The sequence below is a fragment of the Petaurus breviceps genome, unplaced genomic scaffold, assembly GCF_028583685.1.
Source record: "Petaurus breviceps papuanus isolate PSGF00001 unplaced genomic scaffold, PetGlider_PUasm1.0 90721, whole genome shotgun sequence".
NCBI lineage: Eukaryota > Metazoa > Chordata > Mammalia > Diprotodontia > Petauridae > Petaurus > Petaurus breviceps.
In genome coordinates, this window is record NW_027187322.1 from 1202067 (window position 1) to 1225764 (window position 23698).

The 23698-nt window shown below is 58.0% G+C and overlaps 2 protein-coding genes across 4 annotated transcripts in view; one reads left to right on the top strand and one right to left on the bottom strand.

Annotated features, from left to right (window-relative positions):
- The first annotated feature begins 1972 nt into the window (after window positions 1-1972).
- Window positions 1973-5863, top strand: OTUB1 (OTU deubiquitinase, ubiquitin aldehyde binding 1). 2 transcript variants are annotated; one of them, XM_069066229.1, is made up of 8 exons: window positions 1973-2121; window positions 2851-2912; window positions 3502-3600; window positions 4179-4297; window positions 4707-4791; window positions 4883-5077; window positions 5480-5557; window positions 5630-5863. In XM_069066229.1, the coding sequence occupies exons 1-8, from the start codon at window positions 2064-2066 to the stop codon at window positions 5675-5677; spliced, it is 744 nt and encodes a 247-aa protein (XP_068922330.1). In that variant the 5' UTR covers window positions 1973-2063; the 3' UTR covers window positions 5678-5863. The 2 variants fall into 2 exon arrangements, with proteins under 2 accessions (XP_068922330.1, XP_068922329.1); XM_069066228.1 differs by having other exon boundaries at window positions 5480-5863.
- A 1253-nt stretch (window positions 5864-7116) lies between these two features.
- The window catches only part of MACROD1 (mono-ADP ribosylhydrolase 1), a 195337-nt gene continuing 178755 nt past the window's right edge, over window positions 7117-23698 (bottom strand). The window contains exons 5-11 of one of the 2 annotated variants that reach the window (XM_069066227.1): window positions 9295-9411; window positions 8320-8441; window positions 8202-8232; window positions 8021-8094; window positions 7648-7729; window positions 7477-7509; window positions 7117-7261 (exon numbers count right to left, since the gene is read on the bottom strand). In XM_069066227.1, coding sequence (XP_068922328.1) covers window positions 7505-7509; window positions 7648-7729; window positions 8021-8094; window positions 8202-8232; window positions 8320-8441; window positions 9295-9411 — 431 coding nt within the window. In that variant the 3' untranslated portion in view covers window positions 7117-7261; window positions 7477-7504. The remainder of the gene's footprint in view (window positions 7262-7476; window positions 7510-7647; window positions 7730-8020; window positions 8095-8201; window positions 8233-8319; window positions 8442-9294; window positions 9412-23698) is intronic. The other variant, XM_069066225.1, reaches the window with a different exon arrangement.

Sequence of the window (23698 nt, forward strand, 5' to 3'; positions counted from 1 at the left end):
TAAAATGGAAGAGGGAGGTAGATTAAAGGTCCCTTTCAGCTATGGAATATGGGAGAAACATTTTGGGTGGTGGGAGTGGGGAGAAGAATCAGGAAGGCTGAAGTAATAACTACAGGTTTGTCTGGTGGGATGCCTAGTTCTGCCTTAGTCTCAGGCCCTGGGGCCAGGAGCTAGGATGGATGTTTACCTCTGGGCTCCTTAATTCTCCACTTGGATTTTAGGGTCCACAGCCTCATGTTTGAACATGCTACAATGTGAAGTTGGCAGGAGGTCCCCAGGGCACCCTCAGGGTTCAGGCATAGGCCTGTGCCATTAAACATTCTGGGCAATGACATGGATGAAAGTATAGATAGGATGTTTATAAGATTTGTAGATAGCACAAAGCTGGGTGGGTCACCTAACACTGAACGACAAAGTTCCTAAAAGATACTTATGGAGCAGGTCATTGGAAATAGGATAATTTGAAATAGAGGATGAATAAATGTCAAGACTTACCCTTGGGGTCCAACAATCGACTGCTCAAGCCTGAACCGATGAAGGCATTGCCCAACAAGACAGCCACTGGTCTGAAGAAGGTCTGGATCAGTGTGCAAGCCCAATAGAGTGGCAGCCAGAATCTTGTGGCTATGTTGAAGGCTCCCGTTTCCAGGGGGAGGCCGTAAGTCACTGCACACTGTACTGACCAGCCAACATCTGGAGGAGTATGCTCAGTCCTGGGAGCCACAGTTTAAGAATGTGATAGATGAACTAGAGAAAGGGGTAGCAGGGTGGTGAGGGAGTTCAAGTCCATGTCCCATGAGTGTAAATGGAAGGAACTGGATATCTGGAACCTGGAGAGAAAACTTGGGCAAATGGTGCTTCAGTTCAAGTATTTTAAGTTATCTGGTGGAAAAGGGACCAGTCTCAGGGTTGGTCCCAGAGGGCAGAATCGGGGCCCATGGGGAACGTTGCCAAAAAGTCGCGTTAGGCTTGATTTTAGGAAAAACCCCCCTAATCACTGAGTGTCACAGGCTGCCTTGGAGGTGGCCTGGAGTGGGGTACATGATCCCCCTCACTGGAAATCTGAACGACTCATCAGAGGCTGTTACAATGGGGACACCCTTCAATTATAAGCCGGATGTCCCTTCAAAGAGTCTGCAATCTTAAGGGTTTCAGCTCTAAATTTTGTTAGGAGAGCATGCTGAAATCCTTCCTTGGGTTCTTTACTGCAAAAAGAGTGAAATTTAGAGTCACAGGACTCGGGTTCAAATTCTAACTCTGTGACTCTGGGCAAATCACTTAACCTCTGCTTATCTCATTTTGCCCATTTGTAAAACAGAGGAGACAGTTCTGCAGTCCCTGGCAGGCAGGCCTCAGATTTTGGTCCTAGGATGCTATGACAAGGAGGTGGCTTGACAGAGGGTCAAGGTGACCCTGGAGCAGAATGGCAGCTGGCGAGGTCTGACGGATTTCCCGCCAGGGCACCTTTTTACTAAGTTCGTTCCAACCGACATTTGTGATGCACTGTGGCTGAGTGGCCGAGGGGCCGGGCTGGCCTGGGTTTGGATTCTGCTGCAGATGCTTCTTGCCCTTGGGCACTTAAGTCACTTCCCTCCTGTTCTGGAGGAAGCTGGACCAGCTGGGGCCTCAGTGTCCCACTGTACGGCCTCTTTCTCAGGGCCTCGGTATCCCCACGCGCCTAACGGAAGTCGGGAGTGGGAGGTGTGGGTGAGCTGGGAGCCTCCTCTCTGCCTCAGTGCTCCCATCTGCACAATGACCGCTCTCCCGGCCTCAGTTTCCCCATCTGTATGCCGAGGGGGTGGGGCTGGATGAGCTCCGGGAGCCCCTCCCGGCTCCAGATTCCAAGACCCAGGGAGCTAAGCCCGTTCTCCGGAAGCCTCATCTCTAGCTTCCTGCTGACTGGGCGGCCCAAAAAGGAGGGCAGGGAGGGCGGGGGCGGGGATTCCGGTCGCTATGGGCGTTGCTATGGAGCGAGGAGTGCGGAGGAGGCGGGCGGATGTTCACTTCCGGGAGGAGAGGCGCTAATAACCCGGAAGTGGTCGTGGGTGCGGCGCTGTTTAAAGATGGCGGCGGAGGAACCTCAGCAGCAGAAGCCGGAGCCGCTGGGAAGCGACTCCGAAGGTAGCGGCCGCGGGGGCGGGGGCGGGGGCTGGGAGCCCCTGGGGAGGGCGGGCGCTGCGCGGCCCGGCCATTACGGAGGGGGCCGGGGCCGGGGGCCGTAGAGCTGAGGCGAGGCGCGCGGGCTCCATCGCTTCCCCCCACGTACTGGGGAAGCAGCCACCGCCTGAGACCCCCCCCCCCCCCCCCCGCCCGGGGGGGGGGGGGGGGGGGGGGGGGCCCGGGGGGGCGGCGGGGGGCCGGGGGGGCCGGCGCAGGGGGGGCCGGGGGGGGGGGCGCGCCCAGTGCCAGACCGAGGCTGCCTCGGCCTCGCGGCTGCCCCTCGCGCGCACCTGCGCCCACGCCTGCGAGCGCGCGCCTACCCCTCCCTCCCGCCGAACCACAGGGCGGGGATGCTAGGCCAGAGGGCGGGGACTCTGCCTCCTTCGGCCCCACCCCCGGGCCCTCCCCCTCCCCTGGGTCCCTCCCCCCCGCCCCCCAGGCTGCCCCCCTGAGTCCCCCCGGCCCCTCATTGCCCCCCTTTGGCCCCCCCTTCCCCCACCCCATGACTTCATCGGCCCCTCCCCCATGCAGAGCCCCGAATCCCTTGGGTGGGCCCCGCCTCGGGAGGGCCCCGCCTCGGGAGGACTTGCTGCGGCCCCTGCCCCATCCCTGGCTGGTGGGGAGGCCAGGCAGGGGGGCCTACAGAGCCTGCTCAGGGCCGCCGCTCTCACCCGCTGCCTCTCCCTCCAGGAGTGAACTGTTTGGCCTACGATGAAGCCATTATGGCCCAGCAGGACCGGATTCAGCAGGAGGTGAGGGCAGAGGGCTGGGTGCCCGGGGGGTAGGCGTCCTTGGGGTCCCTGCTAGGCCGCCCTTGCCCCCAGCAGTCACACCGAGTGGTCATCCCCAGCCAGGCTGCCCTTACCCCCAGCGGTCACTCTCGGTGGTCATCCCCAGCCAGGACACCCTTACCCCCAGTGGTCACTCCCGGTGGTCGTCCCCAGCCAGGCCGCCCTTACTCTCAGTGGTTGTCCCCAGCCAGGCCGCCCCTTACCCCCAGCGGTCACCCCCAGCGGTCATCAGGGAGCTTGGAGGGTGTGGAGGCCTCTGGGCAGGTCCTGTAACCCCAGGCGGCCCCCAGCGTTTCTCTGAGAGATGCCTTGGTCTGGGGGTTGCCCTTTCTTGGAGGAGCCCCCCACTAGCCCGAGGCCTCTCTCTCTGCATCTTGGCTGCCAGGCCTCTGGGTCACTTGTCCAGACTTTGGTTTGGGGAGCAGCCCCTCTGGCTCAGGGATGGGGAGAAGCGAGGGCCTTCTGTGCTCCTGCTTGGGATGGGGCTGGACACAGATTTCCTGGACCTGTCAAAGTGCTGCTGCTCCTGTCCCTTCCTTCCTTCTTGCAGATCGCCGTTCAGAATCCACTGGTCTCTGAGCGTCTGGAACTCTCTGTTCTTTACAAGGAATACGCGGAAGACGACAACATCTATCAACAGAAGATCAAGGTTGGGGCCCTAGATCCCCCTCCCCCCAGGAGATGGATGAGGGCCCCTTCTGATTCCACCTGAGAGCTGGGCCTTGTGGACATGGAGGGGGAAGGGCCCTTTGTGCAGTGTTTAGTGTTGGGGGTCTGTAGGTACTTGATCAGAATTAGAGAAGAGATGGTTACTGAGTCACTTTATAGGCTGGGAATTGGCTTCTGCTTTGACCTGGTTCGTGGGGAAGTTCCCATTCAGCCCAGCCCTTTGGGGATTCGGCCCACCTTGTACATGGTGTGTCCGCTGTGGCCAGGACCAGAGCGCGTTGTGGGAGGTAGCCATGGCCTTTCTTGGGAGGCCAGTGTGGTTAGGGAGCCCCACGTTTGAGGTCTGTTAGGGTAGTTTCTGACTCCCCACTCCCCACTGCTGTTCCTTGCTAAGAGAACATCCCACTTCTCCAGAGCACTGATTTACAAGGAGCCATCATCTTACTGTGTCCTTCTCTGTCTGGCCCACCAGAAGCCATGTGCAGGCCATCCCTGCATAGATGGGAAAGCTGCCCATCTTCACCTTGGCCTTCACCATCTTCTCCATTATCTCCACAGGACCTACACAAAAAATACTCCTACATCCGAAAGACCAGGCCTGACGGCAACTGCTTCTATCGAGCCTTTGGGTTCTCCCACTTGGAGGCCCTTCTGGAAGACAGCAAGGAGCTGCAGAGGTAGCCCCCGAGGGCATTTGTGGGGTCCTTTGCTTTCCTGAAGCCCCTTCCACGTTGAGCCCTTGGCAGTGAACTTGGCCATCACATCACATCTTAGAGCCTTCCAAAGTGTTTTCCTGTCAGTAGCCTTGGGAAGTAGGTAGGACAAACATTGGGCTCCTCGTTTTGTGAATAAGGAAACTGAGGCTCAAATTCTGACTAACATAGGGCACCGTTGTCCAGATTGCCAAACCTGTGAATCCCAGCTGAGGCTCTTCTGACTTTGATCTCTCTAGTCCGTCCACTAGCCCCTGGGCGCTTTGATGAGCCCCTAGCCCTTCCCTGCAGCCGTGGCCATCTCTTCTTTGCCTCGTTGGTAGCTCCCATCTCTCCCCTTCTTCCCTAAAGTGATTTTTGCCTCCTTTCCCAGGTTCAAAGCCATCTCTGCCAAGAGCAAAGAGGACCTGGTGTCTCAGGGCTTCACTGAGTTCACAATTGAGGATTTCCACAACACGGTGAGCGGGCCCCTCTCCCCCAGAGCGGGTGGGAGGCCTTGGGGCCAGGCAGGGTGACTGACCAGCTGCCCTCTTGCCTCCCTCTGGGCAGTTCATGGACCTGATCGAGCAGGTGGAGAAGCAGACCTCAGTGGCCGAGCTGCTGGCCTCCTTCAATGACCAGAGCACTTCTGACTACCTGGTGGTCTACCTGCGGCTGCTCACCTCGGGCTACCTGCAGCGTGAGAGCAAGTTCTTTGAGCACTTCATCGAGGGGGGCCGCACTGTCAAGGAGTTTTGTCAGCAGGTGTGCCCCCAGCTTCTGGCTTGCTGACCTTTAGCTGGCCATTTTTCTGACCCTGTTTTGGTCCTCTGACCTCCTGGATGTGGGTGCCATCCCCTGCTGCCAGCCACAGGTCACCTCCTCAGGAGTCATTGCACCCAGACCGTTCCCTTTCTGCTCCCAGACTGGGCTGGTCCAGGGGAGGAGTGGGCAGTCTGTCACCTGGCTCAGGCCAGTCTCGGTCAATGGACGCATGAGCCTGGGCTCAAGAGCGGCTTCCCCCCCACACACACCTTACCACTCCCTCTGACTCAGTTTACCAGACAGTGAGTGTGTGCTTGGGCAGAAGCGGAGGGGCGGGCAGTGGCCTGGCTGCATCAGGGATAGTTCTGCCCGGGTCACTCTTCTTTCCTCTTGCTCCTCCAGGAGGTAGAGCCCATGTGCAAGGAGAGTGACCACATCCACATCATTGCCCTGGCACAGGCCCTCAGCGTCTCCATCCAGGTGGAATACATGGACCGTGGCGAGGGTGGCACCACCAACCCCCACGTCTTCCCGGAGGGCTCCGAGCCCAAGGTGTATCTGCTGTACAGACCCGGACACTACGACATCCTGTACAAATAGGTGGGACAGCGCCCCGGGCCCTGCCCGCCGCCACCCGCCAGTGCTGGGGCCAGTCCTGCTAACAGGCGTTAGACATGTACAGAGGTTTTTTGTGGTTGTAAATGGTCATATTTCACTCCCCCTTTTCCCTCCCTGTCATCCATGACCTTGCGTGTTTTATTAAAGGGGATGCTGGTGGTGAGGCCACATGTGCGCCCGTGTATTGCTGCTGCGTGCGCCCTGGGTCTGGCTGCCCGCTACCTGTTCATTTCATGCTCTCCTGGGCCCAGGGCCCCTTTATTGCTCGTGGGGCCCTTGGTCCAGGTCTAGTCAAGCCTTGGGGGTCAGGGGTAGTCTAGCCCCCAGCAGCCAAACCCAGGAGGCGGCCTGTCAGGGAGGGGGTGTGGGGGCCGCCCTGCACATCCTTCTGCTGCCCTCTGGGGGGCTTCTTCCAAGGACCATCGCTCTGGGAGATGATGGATCTCCTGATGCCACAGCCCCTTCCCCTGGAGTCTGCAGGGGCTCTAGCCCTCATTGTGCTTCCACATGGTGGTCGGCCTGCCCTGGTGCTGACCCAGTCTTTGCCCAGGCTCGATCCCCGCCACACCCTGGGCCGGGTCATGCCTTTGGCCCTGGCTGGGGAGGCCCCGGGAGGCCCCCTCAGCTGCCTTTGCTCTCCCTTCTGCTGCTGCTGCTTCTGTCCCGGTGCCTGCCTTGGTCTTGCTCCTTAGAAGGTTGGCTTGTTCTTAGCTCTGCCCCCAGCAGAGGGCACTGCCACTCTAGCAGCATGGTGCAACCCTTTCCTCTCTGCCCTGGCTGCTGGGGCAGCAGCTTCTCCTGGGCCCGGCCTGGGGGCTTCACCATCATCCCCAGGAGGGCATGGAGGGGCGGAGTCTGGTGCCCCAAGCTGCCCCCCAGCTCCCTGCCTTCTTGCCTTCCTTCCCTGCTTTGGCTTGCTGGGCCTTGACCAGTGTTTTCCTGCTTTCTTTTCCGAGTTCTCCATTTCTTCCAGCAAGGGGAAGGGTGGGTGGATCTCCCTCTCCCCCACCCCCAAAGCGCCATCCGAGCCACAGAAAACCGCCCCCCTCCCCCAAAGAATTAATGGTTTGTCTGTCTCCTCTTAGACTGTAAGCCCTTCGAGGGCAGGGAGCGTGGCTCTGTGTTCTGTGCAACTGTATCACGCCTCAATAAATGTGAACTAATTGTTGGCAAACAGGCAGCCGAGCCCCGCTTTCCTGCTGCCTCCTTGGGTGGGCAGGGCAGGAGACAGGCCCCCAAGGGAGGGGGTGAGCCCTGGCCAGCCCTCGGCCAGGGGCTGGCTGCTTTCTTTTTGGTCCTGGGAGTGGGGCAGACGGGATGACGCTGGGTGCCACCCTCCCCCCCCCTGGGGCTCAGGACCCTCCTCCCACAGCCACGGCCCCATGCCCTCCTGTGTGCCAGTCATAGAGCTCTAGGTCTAGTACTGAGCAGAGCTCTTTATTGAATTGCATTGTGAGACCCTCGTGCCTGGGAGAGTCATGGGAAAGGGGGGTCCTGGGTTAGAGCAGCTCAGATGGGGTGAAGTCTCATGTTCTCAGAGCTGGGACTGCAGCCCCATGGGAGGGTCTGGAGGGAGAACCAAAGTGTTAGCCAGGGGCAGGGCCCAAGCCCCCTCGCACCTCCCCACCCTTGCTCCCCGCAGCCCCCAGCCCTGGCCTGGGAGGGGGGAGGGCACCCGGCAGCCCTGTCTGCTTGTGCTAGGGACAGGGGAGTGGTTAGCTGGGGCCGGGAGGTGTTAGGACGGTTAGTGCCCGTGGACAGCACACTGGGGCCTTTCTTACCAGTCTTGGGGAGTGGGGAGGGGCAGCGTCAGGCTGGAAGGCAGAGGAGAGTGAGGGCCACGCACCAGGATTTGGCTCCCGGGTCCGCCCCCTCCCGCAGGCTCCTGGGGCCCACCCTGAGGGATGGTCTGGGGGCAGAGGCCGTGGAGGGGGCGCAGAGGAAGCACCTACCCCCAGGGAAGAAGCGGGGCAGCCGCTTGCGGTATATCTCCTCATCCTTCTCCAGGAACACACAGATGACCAGTCGGTCCACCTGAGGCCAGAGAAGGGTCTGGGTGCTCAGGGCAGGACTCCCCCCCGCTGCCCCAGGCTGTGCCCCAGCCCCGCGCCCCCTTCCCTCTCTGTCCAGGCCTCACTGTCAGAGGCCAGAGAAGGGTCTGGGTGCTCAGGGCAGGACTCCCCCCCCCTCCCGCCGCCCCAGGCTGTGCCCCAACCCTGCGCCCCCTTCCCTCTCTGTCCAGGCCTCACTGTCAAGAGGCCGGATCCAGAATCCCCTCATTGACAGAGGACAGCTGGGGGCGGGGCCCCAGCACAGCCTCCCTACCTTGTCTTTGTGCTCCTCCAGCCATTCTCGGAGGGTGCCCAGGACGACCTCAGCTGCAGCCTCATTGGGGTAACCTGTGGGAGTCCAGGAGGGGCTGGAGCGGCAGGGGCTCCTCCCCCGCAGCCCCCACTGACTGAACCCCCAGCCTGCCCACCCTCCCTCTGGCCACAGCCACACTCACCAAAGACCCCAGTGGAGATGCAGGGGAAGGCCTGGGAGACAAACACAGCTGTTACCTGGGGCTTCTGCAGCCCCCCACCCCCGGCTCCCCGCTCTGGGTGTCTCCCCCAGGCCCTCACCACGGATCGGAGGCGGTTCTCGAGTGCCAGCTGCAGGGCATTAAGGTAGCAGTTGCGCAGCTCCTGGACCTGGCTGGGGCTCGGGTCTCCCTGAGCGATGGGCCCCACTGTATGGATGACGTCTGCAGGAAGCAAGAGGCGGGGCTTCCCTCAGGCCGGAGCCCCGCTGCTATCACCTCTGCCCTGGCCTGGCACCCAGAGAGTGGCTTAGGACACAAGACACTAGGGGCAGGGAGCCCTTGGGTCACTGGCATCCGTGGAGCAGGTTTCCATACACAAGTGCTGTGTGGCTGAGCTGGGCCCTGTCACCTCTCTGGACCTTGCCTGGCACCTCCTTTGTGCCCAAGGGGAGCCCAGGAAGACTCACCAACTGACCCGGCACAATTACGATGGGGAATGAAGCACCCAGCCTGCCCGCTGGCTGATGCCTCCTGCCCACGTGGGTACAGACTACCCAAGGCATGGAGGGACACAGGCACAGCTCCCAATCCGGACAGGTTCTGTGTCTGTCCCTCACCTCTGCCCAGGGCTCAGGGCATGAGGCCCTGACAAGGCCTGGAGGTGGGCAGTGCCCAGCCAGGGCCCTGGATCCTGCCAGGGGCAGCCCTGACATCCATCCAGGCTGGTGGGCTCACGGTACAGGAGGGGGCAGAGGGGCATGAGTGGCCAAGACCCAAACCTGCGTGTGACACCACAGGAGGCACTGGGTGGGCATGTGCCATGCTCGGATGGGTTTTTGTAGTAATCACTACTCTTGCCATGGGGTTGGCCAGAGAAGGTGGCTGGCAGCTACCAAGGTTGGCCAAGGGGGCCGAGGCAATGTGGGGTGGTGGGAACTGAGGAGGGCTACGGACAGTGAGAGGGAAGGAAAGGGTGAGGACCCAGTACAGAGGGGCAGGCTTGGGGAGGGTGTGCCAGTCTGGAAGCGACAGAGATCCCCAAGTCCTCTCTGGCTGCAGGGGTGGGCAGACGTACACTTGGCCGGCAGGCGGTAGCCCCCCGTAATCTTGGCTTTGCCCGTCTCACAGCTGTGTAGAGTGCGGCACTCCTCGGTCAGCAGGTGCCCTGCGGCTCGGTGGATACAGCCATCCACTGTGGGGGGAAGCAGAGCAGGGACCCCTGAGCTTTGGCCCTCTCCCCCACACCTGGCTGGGCCAGGGACATGCCCCCACCCGTGACAGTCCTAGGGAACCTGGGGGTTCTAGGCTCCACTCTGCCACTGACTGGGCAAGTCACTGCCCCTCTGGGCCTCAGTTTTCCCATCTGTAAAATGGGGTATGCACGTCTCTAAAAGGTCTTCTAGCTTTGATGGTGTGTTCTATGGTCTAAGGCTCCCTCCCAGCTCTGATCATCAATGTTATATTGTTCTAAGCTGCCTCCACCCAGCCATGACCTTCCATGTTCTAGGTCTGGCCATCCCCCAGCTCGGCCATGCTCTCTCTGCCCCAAGCCCAGTGAGTCCCCAGGAGGGGATGGGGGAAAGCCCCATTCAGCCTCTGCGGGATGGCGTTGTGTGGATGCTAGCCTCCTCCCTGCCTGCCATCCACCTTCCATCTGTCTCTACAGCAGACACAAGCACCAGGCCAGCAGAGGCAGCTCCCTGCCCTCCGTCTCCCTCCTGGGACCCCTGAGCCCAGACTCATGCCCTTGCCCTCCCCTGCCCCTTTCTCATCTGTCTGGAAATTATCTGACCCTTCGGCAGCCTTCTGGGGGCCAGAAGGAGGAAGGGAGGAAAGGGAGTGGGGTGGGGTGGAGAAAATGTTCTAAGCAGCTCCTGCTGGGGGTGAGGGGGTCTGTGTGTGGAAAGGCCGGTCCCCTCTCCCCACCCTGTCGGGTCACCTTCTCACAGTCCCAGCTCACCCCCACTCAGTAAAAGGTCCCCCCACCTTGGGGATCAAGGGACCTTTGAACAATGGATTGCCTGGTAGGGGGCTCCAAAGAGCATCAAGCCCCTCCCCTTTTACAAATGGGGAAACTGAGGCCTTGAGAGGGAAGAGACCCGCTCGAGGTCACACACGTAGGAAGCCAGAGACAGGGCCAGGCCTCCCCCAGGTCTCCCCCTGTTATCAAGAACCCTACAGACAGCCTGCTTTCTTATAAGGAAGAAGAAGCTGATTCCAAGGCTGACCCTCATCTTAGAGAAGGACACAGGCTCAGAGAGAAAGCATCTGCTTCCCGGGTCTCACCACCAGGGAGTGTTGGATGGGCAGCAGGCCCCACTGAGAGGTCTCTGGCCGAGGCCACACTGCCCTCTAGAAGAGGCCAATGGATCAAGAATGGGGTCCTGGCTTTGACTCCCGGCTCTGGCTGAGCTCGGGCAAGCCATGGACCAGGCTGGGACTCTTACCGGCTTCCTCAGTCCAACCTCTTCCTTTTACAGATGGGGAAACTGAGGCCTGGAAGGGGGGAGTCACTTGCCAGAGGGGGGCCCCAAATCCTTCAGCTCTCAAGCTGGTGCCTGGTCCTGGACCTTCCCTTCCTGACCATCCCCCACCCTCCAAATCCTCCCCAGTCAGGCAGGGCCTGCGGCCACATGGTATGCCTTCTCCTGCACCCATACTCCCCCACCTCTTCCAAGGCATCAGCCCTTCCTCAGTTTCCTCTATAAAAAGAAGGGGTCGAATGACCTTCAAGATGCCCGACGGTCTATGGCGACCTAGACCGTGACCCTTCCCCTGTCCTGGGCCGAAGAGGCGGCCGGCTGCTGCCCTTTGCCCGTCAATCGCCTCTGTTATTCCCTCATTCTGGGTCTGTCCGCCAAGCGCAGACACAGCTTCCTCCCCAGCTCGGGCACCAGCGCCTTCCTCCCAAGCCTCTTCCTGGTGTCTTTGCAAGGAAGGGCCCTCAGGGGTCGCCCCCCATTGTGCAACTCAGCAAGTGTCAGAGGCAGGATTGGAACCCGAGGCCATGGGAGAGGGAGGGCTGGCTGTCTGACCAAAGCCCCAGAGGGAAGTCCTTCTATCTCTATTTTACAGAGGAGGAGACTGAGTCTCAGAGAGCCGGGAGGGCCTGGGGAGCGGAAGACGGGGATTGGCAAAGTGCACAGCACAGCACCCAGCATACAGTATGCACCTAATAAATGCTCATGGGCTCGGGCAAGATTTGAACTCAGGTCTTCCTGACTGCAGGCCCATCAGACTGCCTGCAGAGCCCAGGAGGAGGGGGCCAGCCCTAAGGGACGTGATGCACGCAGAGCGATGACTGGCCACCAGGTGGCGCAGCAGGCAAAGCCCTGAACCTGGCCACCCTACAAGCTTTGAAACCTGGGCCAAGTCACTGCACCCCTGCCTCAGTTTCTCCATCTGCAAAAGGGGGAGAGGGCATCATCTGCCTCGCAGGATCACAGGAGACGTGAAGCGTCTGCGAGTCCCAAGTAGCCACACATGGTTCATTTATTTGTCATGTACGAGTTTGCTGATTGACCTGTGGACTGGCTGATGAGTCCTAAGGGGATGCCAGCCCAGGAAAGATGGTAGATGCCCTCTTTCTCCAGAGAGGGAAACTGAGGCAGCTGGGAGGAGGGGGGCGGCTCTCCTGCCTGGCTAGGCAGGGCTGGTGCTGGGGACCTGCTCTTGCATTCAAGGCCTTTCACGAACTGGATCTTAGGGCCCTGAGAACGTGCAATGTTAGAGCTGTGAGAGTCCTGAGAACCTGGAGTGTTGGAAGTGGGAGGGCCCTGAGAACCTGGAATGGCAGAGCTGGGAGGATCTCATTGGCACCTAAGCCAGGCTCTGAACCTGCTCCCGCCCCTCCCCGTCTCCCCACCCCCCACCCCTGGCTGCTCTGCTCTCAGGGCACAGAGCCTGCCCCCCACGAGGCAGAATGTGGGAGTCTGGGCCTCTGCCCCTCCCCCCAGGAGCTCATTAAGCTGCCTCGTTAGCCGAGCCTGCCTTAATTGGAGCCAGGCTGCTTGGCTTGTTTACCCAGCAGGCAGCCCCGGCCCCAGGAGGATGTGGGGCCCCTGGGGACCCCCACCCTGGAAAACAGTGCTGGCTGCCTGCTGCCCTGGCTCGATCCGGGGAGCTCGACAGACCAGCACCAGCCTAGGCAGAGCCAGGCAGTAGGGCCAAGCCTCAGGGGCTGCCCGCTGCTGGGGCGCCAGGAGGCTAAGGGACATGCCAGGGCCACACAGCCTGCATGGGGCACGGGCAGGACCTGAATGCAGGGCTTCCTGGCTCCGAGCCCCCCAGATGCACAGAAGAAATGCACGCAGCTGAGGGTGGGCCCCTCTGGCCTTCTGGGGGCTCTGGGAGGCTGATGGCACCAGCAGCATCGCCTGTGGCCCTGCTGGAGAGCCCTGGCCCCCTCACTTCCCCTCCTCTCCTTTCCCCTTTCTCCCATCTTCCCCCTACCCAGGGGCCCAATTAAACATCATTTCAGGATTTCTCACTCCATGCAGACAGTGGTGGAGAGACAGGCCCTGGAGGGGGCTAGGCAGCAGCCTATAGACAGAGCTGGCACCCCCACCCCTACCCTCTCCTCACCCTAGCTCTGGGGGCTCTGGGCTTGCAGTACATCTGGGAGCTGAATGTTCAGGGGGTGGCACAAGCTTGAAGTCCCTTTCCTGGACGAGCTCCACTCTGCTGTGTCTGTGGGGAGAAGCTAGTCTGAAGGACCCTGGCGGAGTCTAGAGTGCCCTTGAAAAATCCCGACTCAGGTGTGTGTGCATGACCTTGGACAAGTCACTTCCTTTTCTCAGCCCTAGCTGGAGGCAATGATGTGACCTCACCACATGTGGGGTCACAAGCGGGGTTGATCGCTATCCCCACAGAAGGAGGAGCAGCCTTCCGAGTCCCTGTCCCGGCTGCATGATCTTGGGAGGGGCTCCTTGGAGGCGGCTGGGCTGGGGGCCTCGGTGATCTCTGCACCTGGGAAGGCTGGGCTGCGGCCTCTCCAGCCCTCCCAGCAGGGAGCCCTCTCCCTGGCCCTGGCCTTTGCCTGGCTGCGGTCCTGCTGCCCTTGGCCAGGCTCCAGGCGCCCAGCGGAAGAGGAGCCCGGAGATAATGCCTATTTAACAGACTTAATGTTTCCTGCCACGGTCAGGAGTGGGGCAGCCGGGAGATGGGGCTCTTGGGGCTGACCGGGGTCCGGCCATGTCCTCTGCCTCACCTGCTCCTGCTCTGGCCGGGCCTGTGCCTCCTAAGCACCTTCTCTGCCCGACCAGAGGGAATACTGGCCCAGATGGGGGAGGTAGTGAGTTCCCTGGTCCAGAAGAGGTTCCCTTGTGGGTCCAGACCTGGGGCATGAGCGGCTGGGGGATCACAGAGACCCCATCGAGCCTGGCCTGGGGAAGAGGGTCCCAGGTGGGAAAGGGCCTTCCCCACAACGACCCCCACATCTGGCTCCCTCCCCCTGCCTCCTCTCAGGCTCTCTGTGGGGGACACCTTAGAATCTGCATCTTATTGACCTTGCACCTGCCCTCCCTGCTCTGGTGCCCCTGTTTCTCAGATGAGAAGACCAAGGGTCAGCCAGTGAAGGGACCGGCCCCAGGTTCAACAGGCCGGAGCCTGGGCCTTCTGATGGCACATCGAGCCCCTAGCCACATTCAAAAGCCCCCGGGAGTGGGGGCTCTCTGTGTGACTGACACCTGGTGACGTAAACATTCCTGGACTGAAATGAGACCCTTCAGGAGCACAGAGGAGTGAGGGCGCTCCCCAGGAGAGATAGCCTTCTGTCAGCCTCAGCCTCACCAGGCCCACTCTAGCCTGCACACATGGGCCCACAGGGCCAAGCCCGGCTCTGGGCGTATCTGGCCTTTCTCCCCAGCTCTCACCTAGGTGAATGCTCAGCTCTGCCCCTGCTGATCTGCCCCCTCCCCAAGCCTCAGTTTCCCCATCGGGACCAGCTTTTCTCTAAGGGCCCTTCTCCCTCTAAACCCTGAGTTGGGAGTGACAAGGCAGGAGCTGCTTGGTTTTTGTCTGAATTCTCAGAGCCCGGCACACAGCAGGCACTTGATAAGTGCTTGCTGAATTAAACCAAGTGGATCTGGTCCAAACCACATTAAGCAAGAATTCCCCCCAAAAAAGAGTCATCTGGCTGCTTGCAGGCCTTGAGTGACAGGGAGCTCACTACCCGCCAGAGCGCCCCGGGCCACATTAGGACAGAAGCCTCGAGCCTCAGTGGGCCTCTCTGTCTCTCCCCCTGGGGCCTGGCTACCTTCCTCGGGTCAGCTCTGCAGACACTTGAAGGTGCCCACCTTGCTACCCAGGCTAAATTCCCCCAGTTCCTTCAAGCAGCTTGAGGTCAGGGGTCCTCTACCATCTCAGGCTCCTCCTCACTTATCATTCTTCCTAAACAAAGTGAAAAGTGCTCTGAATGGGGCCTGCCCGGGGCAGAAGCTGGCATGAGGCTGCTCCTGACTTCGATCCCCCGGTGGAATGGCTGACTGAAACGGAGGCCCAGAATGCAAACCTAGGCCTCCCTACACCAAACAAATGCAGGGCTTTGGGTCCGGAGTCAGGCATAAGATGAAAAGCTCCTGGCCCCAAGCCTGCCCTAGAAGCAGATGTAGGCTCCACCTAACCCAGCCTCTTCATTTTGTAGAAGAAGAGTCTGAGGGTCAGAGAAGATCAAGGCATTGGGGGGGGGGGGGGGCGGAGCTGAAGTCACAGGGCTGGTCCCCAGAAGTCGACGGTCATTAGGAAGACAGAGACAAACCCTGGGGAAGAAGAGGGGCCTAAAGTAACTCCTGGCCAAAGAAAGGACCCAAGTTTGAATCCTGCCTTGGACATCTTAGGGCTGGGTGACCATGGTACCTCACTTGGCCTGTTCCTTCTCTGGGCCTCAACTGACTCCTCCACAAAATAGGCGATAAGGTCTAGGAGAGCTCCCATGAGAGCATCTGTGACAAGGGCTGCTGGAGCGCTGTGGTGGCCCAAACAGCTAGCTCCAGACTGCTGGTCAGCCTCCGGCCCGCCTGGCGTGGCCCCAGCCCCCCTCGGCAGGGTCCCGGCCTCTGAGAACGAACCAGAGTTCCTCTGGGAGCCATTTAATAACAGTACTTTAAAGGGCTGTTGGTGGATATTTAGGCCACTGTAATATTCATGAAGGGAAGATTAAATATTTAAATTTATTCAGCAATAAAAAAACTCCTCAGTGGGGTAGCGTTTTTTCATGTTAAGCAAACAAGCAAACAGGGGCTAATTAATTATTTAAGGCAATGTTTTGATATTGGCCTGGGCAGGGGCCAGCCTCACTTGGCACGAGTGTGATCTGTCCTCCCCAGCTCCCCCGTCCCGTTTCTCCCTGTCTTGGCTTCTCCTGGGGAGCCCCTTTCCTTTCCTGGGTCACAGGAGCCCTGGGCCTTTCTTTGTGGTCCTGCCCCCCCAACCCCCAGTTCATAGGACTGAGACTAGGAGGGCACCTCCAGTCCCTCCAGCCCAGCCCAGCCCTTCCTCTTGGAGCCTCCAGGGCAGGGACTCACTACCTGCTGGGGCACTGTGGGCACTCTCGCCCCCCAGCCCGCAGTGCCCTCTTCTCTGGAACCTTCCCTTCATGCCCTGACTCTGTCCCCCGAGACCAAGCAGCCTGGGTCTGATCCTGGCCAGCGCTGGCTCCCCCTCTGGATATGAGAGGACAGAATCTGTGCCCACAGAGGGCAGCTCTTCTGGCTAACTAACCCTCCTCGGGTCCTGTAACTGATTCTCATTTAGACTTTGACCACATTGACAGATGAGGAAACTGAGGCCTGGGCAGGTCAGGTGACCTGCCCAAGGTGAGTGACAGAGACAGATTCTCCCCATTTTAGAGAGGGAGAGACTGAGGTTGGAGAGCTGGAGGCAGCCCCAGCCCAGTGACTGTCTCCACTCTCCCTCCTCAGCCTTTCCTTGGGCCCCCTGAGCACAGATTCTACCCGGCTGGGGGCCTGGGGCAATACCCTGCATTGCACAGTATTTTAAGGTTTACAAACATCATCGTCTCTGAATCTCTCAACAACCTTGTAGATGGGTACAGTGATGGTGCCCAGTTTATAGATGCAGGCACTGAAGCTGGGGTGAAGCGGCCTAGAATCACACAGCCGTACAGCCACTGAACCCAAATCTTCCATACACAATCCATCTGTGAAGAGGAGGCTGGGGTACGAGAATACATGTGTCCTGTCTAAGCAGGGAATGGGCCCCCAAGGATCAGGTGACTGTCATGGTATCTAGGACCTTCCCACGAATGGCTGGCTGGTAGAGGTTAGCCAGTGGGACTCAGCGAGGGCAGGCAACCGGCACCTTGCCTCAGGGCGCTATATTTCGAGGGTACTGAAAGCAGAACAGTAACACAGCTTACATCTGTTAGCAGGAACAATCAGTGGAAATGGGGAGCCACCAGATGGCAGGGCTGGGGGAGCGCCTCGCCCATTGCACACGACCTTCACGTGACCCACCACCTGGGGGGCCCTCCTCCTTTGGAAGTCTAGGTGTCCTGCCTCCTCTCCTGGTCACCCATCCTCTGAGGGGCCCAGCCCAGTTTCCAAGGGCCAGGCCCCATACAATCCAGCCCTAAAGTGCTCTCAGCAGACTGAGAAGTGAGGCTATCCAGGCCACCCTCTTGGGAGAGTCTGACCCAGCTCTCCCCCTAGACCTTCCCTGTGCTGTGTGGGGAGACTGTGGGGGCTGGACTGAGGGGGCCTGGGGCCCTGTCTCTCACCTGGGGGGGGAGGGGCTCTTAAGCAAGCCCTCTTCCCTTCCCAGGTCTTGCTTTCCTCATTTGTTAAATAAATGGGCTGGGCCATATAATCTCAAAGGCCCCTCCCAGCCCTGATAGTCAGGGTTCTAAGATCCACCCGGCTTTGACAACCTATGTTCTTTAGTCCCTTCTAGGCCTAAATCTACAATCCTGTGTTAAAGACTGGACTGGGTCCCCTCTTCTGGGCTAAGCCCTAAGCTCTGCTCCCAGGGTCTCAGAATGAGGTGTTCAAATCTATACTTCCCTGCCCACTGCAAGCATGGCTCTCTTCCTATCCTGGCCCTGGGGGTCAGGGTCCCTGGCCACGTTACCAGCAGGAGTGTCCTCCATGCCACTCGGTGAGGGCTTCTGCCCCTCGGGGCCCTGCCAGGCAGTGTGCCCGATGCTGCCCAGTGCCAAGAGGGGGTGGGCAAACAGGCTTCCCCCCAGCTGGGGGAGAAGATGGATAGGCCGGGGCTCCAGCTCTGTGATCTGAAATTCATTATTGAGTGAGAGCAGCTCCTTAAATGGGGATTTGAAAACATTAAGGCTTCATTATGGATATGACGGCCGGGCCCCATTCATCATGCAAAAATCACTCCTCTTATTAAAAAGAACCTCGTGGCAGCTGCTGACGCCGGCCTGACGGCGCAGCCCCAGCCAGGGGCCTCCCTTCCTGGGGCAGGTGGGGAGGCTGGAGCCTGCGCCCTGCGGCCCAAATGGGTGAGTGAGGCCTGGGTGGGGTTACTCCCTGCTTTCCCCAAGGCTGACCTAAGACCCTTCTGCAGAAAGCCTTCCCTGCCGCCAGCCCACAGAGCCTTCTGGTCCTCTCTGTGGCTTGTTTGCTGGCCTTTGTTTGTGTGTTATTGCATGGGGGCTCCCTGAGGGCAGGGACTGTCTCGCCTCTTTGGATGTCCCTAGCGCCTGGCACACAGACAGGTGCTTAATAAATGTTTCCTGACCCACTGCATGTGTGACCCTGGTGAGCCTCAGCTTCCACATCTGTAAAATGGGTCCTCTGACTTTTGAGGCCCTTCTAGCTGTCACCTTCTCCACTTCTGGGCTCCCTCTGCATCTCCCTAAAGCACTCTGCAAGGCACTCATTGCCCCAACCCCACATTCCCTCCATTTCCCTTAGCTAGGAAGACAGTGTGGTGGAGTGTTAACTGGGCCTTGAGGAAAGAGGTGGCATGGACTAGCCCCTAGGAGCACCGATTTTGGAGAGGGAAGGAAGCTGAGGCTTCATCTGGTCCAGCCTCTTCACCATGAAGAAGAGACTGAGGGTCAGAGAGGTTTTTGTAAGTATCAGGGTGGGATTACAGGGGAGCTTCCAACAAAGCACTCTGGAAAATAGGAGGAAGGGGAGGAAGAAGAGGTTATTACTGCCCCTATTTTACAGATGAGGAAACTGAGGCAAGCAGGCAGGCATGAAGTGCCTCACTTAGGTTCAGACAGCTACTATGTGTCTGAGGTTGGATTTGAACTCAGGTCTTCTAGATTCCAGACCCAGTGCTCTCTCCAGGCAGCCAACTGGCTGCCTATGAATGACTGATTATCGCTCCTACTCACAGGTCCCATTCTCCATTAGACTACAAGCACCCTGAGGGCAGAGCCTGTCACTCCAGACGTCTGGATGCTAAGCAGAAATGTCTGCTGACCAGAGCTGGGCCTGGATGGGGGCGGGGGGAGGGAAGGGAGCTGGATCCCCCCAAGCTCACGCCCCTGTTTATTCTCCAGCCCTCCAGTGCCTTGTGGCACTCTGGTAACTTCCAGGGTCCTGAGCAGCTGACCGGTTGAAGTGGGGTGGCCTGGGGTGGCTGGGAGGGAAGGCACTCTGCTTGGGAGAGCCCGCCTGGTGACAGCCAGGTTGGACATCCTGGGCTTGGTGGGGAGTGGCTCCAGTCAGTTCTCTGGGGGCCAGGTCTGGAGCCCATAATGGGAGCTGCCTGCAGGCCAAGGCACCCCAGGAGCCCCCATGGCGCTAATCTCAACAGCCAGAGGGGAGCATTGTCTGAGCCGAGGTGGCAGCAAGAAGGGATTAGCAGGGCCTGGCCAACAGGGCGATAGTGGCTCAGGCACAGGGGGCATCAGAAGGATCAGGAAATGGAATGAACAGGAGTCACAGTCTGAATACACACCAGCCCCCTGAGCTAATCTTCACAGGCAGCAGGGTAATGTGGGAGAGAGAGAGAGAAACAGGGAGGGGGTGGGGAGAAAGAGGAGAGGGGGGAAGGGAGGGAGAGGGAGAGAGAGAGAAAAGAGGAGAGAAAGAGAGAGAGGGAGGGAGAGAGAAACGGGGAGGGAGTGGGGAGAAAGAGGAGAAAGAGAGAAAGGGAGAGAGAGGAAGGGAGAGAGGGGGAGAGAGAGAGGGAGAGAGAGGAGGGAGAGAGAGGGAGAGGGGAGGGAAAGAGAAGGGGAGGGAGGGAGAGAGAGAGAGAGAAAGGAGACAGAATAAGAAAGGAAGGGAGAGAAAGAGGAAGAGGGAGAAAGAAAGAATGAGAAAGGGGGAGAGAGAAACAGAGAGGGGAGACAGAAAATGAGATAGAAGGGGAGAGTGGAGGTGGGGGAGGGAGCTATGCTTGACATGGGAGCCTGGGGCAGGGGAGGGAGGCCTAGAGTGTGGGGAGAGTCTTAGAGGGAGGACAAGGTCTCGTGGGAGCCGCGGCCACAGGGAAGGCCTGTGGGCATAAATGTCTTGGATCTATACCTGCACCAGTGTAGGAAAGCCCCCTGCATGGAAACTCCCTCAACTAACACAGGCCAGCATCTCCTGGGCTCCCTAGTCTTAGAGCTGCTTGGGGGCCTGCTGCCATAAGACTAGTTGTGTGTGTGTGTGTGTGTGTGTGTGCGCGCATAGGTTGGGCATAGATGGTTCCAGGAGTCCTAAACAAGTCTCCCCTCAGATGGGCACAGCACCAGGCACACCATAGGTGCCTAATAAATGCTCACTGATTGCCTGAGCCACATAAAGGTGGGGAGGAAAGTTAAGAGAACAAGCATCATGCTGGATACCAGCAGGACGGAGCCCTGGGTCCAGGCTGGTGCTAGGGGTCAGAGGGAGCCAGTGCCGGCCACACCCTGGGCATCCCTGCTCTGTGCCCCCAGAACCTGCCCGCTGACAGCTGGGAATCAAAGTGAGGCAAGCGCTCTTGGGGAAGACCACAGACCAACCACCCAAACCCCCAGCAGCTGAATTGTATGGTAAATGCGGGGGGGGGGGGGGGGGGGGGAGGGCAGGGTTCTGGCATCGCCCACCTGGGTGCTCCTAAGATGCTTCCTGGCTGGTGGCAGGTTCTATTCTATCTATATATGCCTTCTCAAAGCTCTGGGCTGGGCACCCGGGACCCCTCCATCGCTCTCTCACCTTCTGCCCCCTCCCCCGCCACACCTGGCACTCTCTCCTCCTGCTCTCCAGCAGAGGTGTCCCTCAAGGCTCAGCTAAAATCCCATCTTCTGCAAATGGTCTTTCCCAGCCCCTTTCCTTCAGAGATGCCCTCCAATCTCTCTGGCCTATAGCTTGTTTGTTCAGAGCTCTTCCAGTAGGGTCTCCCCCCTCAGACTGGGAACTCCCTGAGGGCAGGGGCTAGTTTGGCCTTTCTATGTATCCTTAACCCTTAGCAAAGCGCCTGGCAGACAGAAGTGATTGCCAAATAATAAATCAATAATATATCAATAGAATAGCCTATAATGGTAACATACCAATACAAAAATGTAGAATATTAATATACATGCCTGCTATAACTCCTGTTAGTATAATAATAGATTAATAGAATGCACAACACTAATATAAATAATAGGTCAGTAATGCTATTGATACAATAATATACAATATTAATATCAATGATGTATCAACACAACACATTAATGTTAATACGAGCATATAGTAATAATATTGACACATCATATATATTAATATATTAATCTACAATATAAATGATAAATACTCTTGTTACAATATTTACTATTAACATATAAAAATACTATATTAATGCAAACATATCAACATATAATATTGATGTAAATAATATACCACTACATAGTAATGTAATACCACATAGTATTAATATAATAATATATTAATATGATGATATATAGGTCTAGCATGCATTAATATGTAGTAATGTAATAGTATAATGCAAATAGAATGCTACAATAACATGCCATACAGTATAAACACTATATTAATATACAGCATTCATATAAATGATATATTAATACAATAACACATTACCGAGATCTTGTCTCGTGTAGGAGGTGCAATATGAGCTATGCCTGAAGGAAGCCAGGCATTCTGTGGGGTGTAGATGAGGAGAGAACCTCTTCCAGACCTGCCCACTTGGGCAAAGGCTTGGAGATGGGAAATTGAGCCACGTCTGGAGCGTGACTGTCAAGCCAGCATAACTGGAGGAGAGAGCATGGGCAAAGGAGCAATCAGAAAGAGGCCGGGAGCCGTGGGTGGACATCCGCGGGGGCCAGGACTGGACAGGATCTGGGGGGCCACAGAGCCGGCCAGCGGTGGAGCAGAAGGAGGCACTGAATTAATCTGTCACCAGGCCGGGCAGCGGTGGCAGGCAAAGTCGTGATTTAGGTGAATAATTGAAACGCTCCGATACATTTGTTATCCCGTTAGTGCAAAAGTGGCAGAAGAAGACGAGGGGTAATTGAAAAATAGAACACAAATCTCTCAGTGAAAGCCCGCTGCTTATCGCCGAGTAAACATTTCAGTCCTAATAAACAAGAAGGACTCTTGTCAGGGGTGTGTTGATTTAGTCTCTGATTTAAAGCCCCTGCCTCTCTTTTTTAACAGACAATGGGAGAGCTTTTAAAAAAAAATTTTATGGACCCAGTAAAAGGCTTTCACTGTGGTAGTAAAAGTTAGAGTGGGCTTGGATGGCCCAGCAGCTCTGCAGATCCGGGCTTGGGGCATGCTGGGAAGGCAGCCCCATCATCCCAGCTTGGGCTGAGGACGCTAGCAGCAAAAGGACCAGGGCTTCCTGGGGCCATCGAGTGGGAGATGGAAGGGCCCTTGAAGACCAACTCACTCATTTTACATGGGGCAGGTAAACTGAGGCCCAGAGAGAAGTGCCTTCCCCAAGGTCACACAGTGTCAGAGCCTGGTAGCCTGACCATGCAGTGAACTGGATCAGCGTCAGGGGCTCCCGTCAGCGATATTCTCACAGCCAACCAAATCAGTACCAAGGACAGAGCCTGGCCAGACAGCACCGCCTCTTCTGCAGGGAGTCATGGTACTTTTAGCTAGCCCTCCCTTTTCTGGTCTGGCCAAACTGACCTCCTCTCTGTGCCTTAAATGCCAGACCTCGCCCCCTCTCCTCTAAGAGTTGGCCGGGGAGAGAGAAAGGGAACCACGCGGATGAGGCCTGACCAGAGGAAGGGTATTATTCATCATACCAAGAGCAGGGAACATTGTAGGGTGCGCCAAGGTTTGCAAAGTGGTTTCAAATCTAGGCTCTGCGCTTACTCCTTGGGTAATCCTTTTTGCCCCTTACACATCTGTAATCTGAGAGGATTGGATCTGTTGACTTCCTAGATCTCATCACCTTGCAATGGTCTCGCCCCTGCTACAAGCATTATTGCCATTCTACTGTGGCTTCCCACCAAGCAGTACCGTGAATAAAGTGAACCTCTGAGAGACCCCAGTTCAAACCCTGCCTGAGAAACTTGCCAGCTGTTTGATCCTGGGCAAATCACTTAACCTCTCAGCCTCAGTTTCCCCCTCAGAAAATGGAGACAGTAACAGCCACACCCTCGCAGGGTGGTTGTAAGGATCCACTGAGAACACAGACACAAAGCATTCTGCCAAGCTTAAAGCAGTGTCTAAACGCTCACTGTCACCAGTCATAGCAGCAGCAGCCGAGGACGAGGACTTAGTGAGAGGCAGAATGTGCATTTGCACCATATCTTCCTTACTCCAAGTTCGGAGCTTTCTCCACATTGCACCCCCCATACAAAGGACCACAACGCCGGGGCTCTGGGTTCCCATTCCAAGGGGGTCCTGGGGAGGGGAGCTGCTTAAGTGGGGTGGTGACTTCTGGGCACCAGAGAAGAGAGCCAGGCCACAAAGTCAGCCTTGCAGATTGCTGACTACGTCTCTCATTCACGTATCCCTCCAGCAAACCCTGAGCATATGTGTATTCTGGGCAGCAGGGCAGAGGCAAAGCTTGGAGGAAAGGGTCCCTGCCCTCATGGAGCTCCCCATCTAGCGGGGTGCTGACAGAGAGAGAGGGAGAGCTCTCCTATGCAATCCTCTGCCGGAGATCCTGATGGGAAGGGGGGCATCAGGGAAGACCCCCCGGAGGAGGTGCCGTCTGACCTGTTATCTGTGGTCCCTTCTCTGCCCCATGCCCCATCTCCCACAGGGCTGTGTGTGTGTGTCACCCTGCATTTATAGGCAGACACAGGGTCCTGGGCAGAGAGGGGCACCCTCAGACTCAGGGGAGCCCACTTAGGGGTCCTAGGGTTGCAGGCACACCCATTTCTCTGTCCCCCAGTTTGCTGCCCAGCTCCTTGCTCCCATCTGCACACGGCTGCCCCACACCCTTTCGCTGGCTGCTCTCCTTCCACCTTGTTTTGCAATCCCATTTACAGACTAACAGCCCCTCTCTGACCTGCCCCCCGCCGGCTCCATAAATCTCACGCTGGCGTTAAAAAGCCGGACCTGGGCCCACTTCCTCCCAGCGCCGTCTTCCTGCCATAGAAGCCCATC

Excerpts from the sequence above, each read along its gene's own strand:
- OTUB1 (XM_069066228.1), top strand. The coding sequence starts at position 2,064 with ATGGCGGCGGAGGAACCTCAGCAGCAGAAGCCGGAGCCGCTGGGAAGC. Across the intron at positions 2,913-3,501 it reads AGGACCGGATTCAGCAGGAG|ATCGCCGTTCAGAATCCACT; the intron begins GTGAGGGCAGAG and ends TCCTTCTTGCAG. Across the intron at positions 4,792-4,882 it reads TTGAGGATTTCCACAACACG|TTCATGGACCTGATCGAGCA; the intron begins GTGAGCGGGCCC and ends CCCTCTGGGCAG.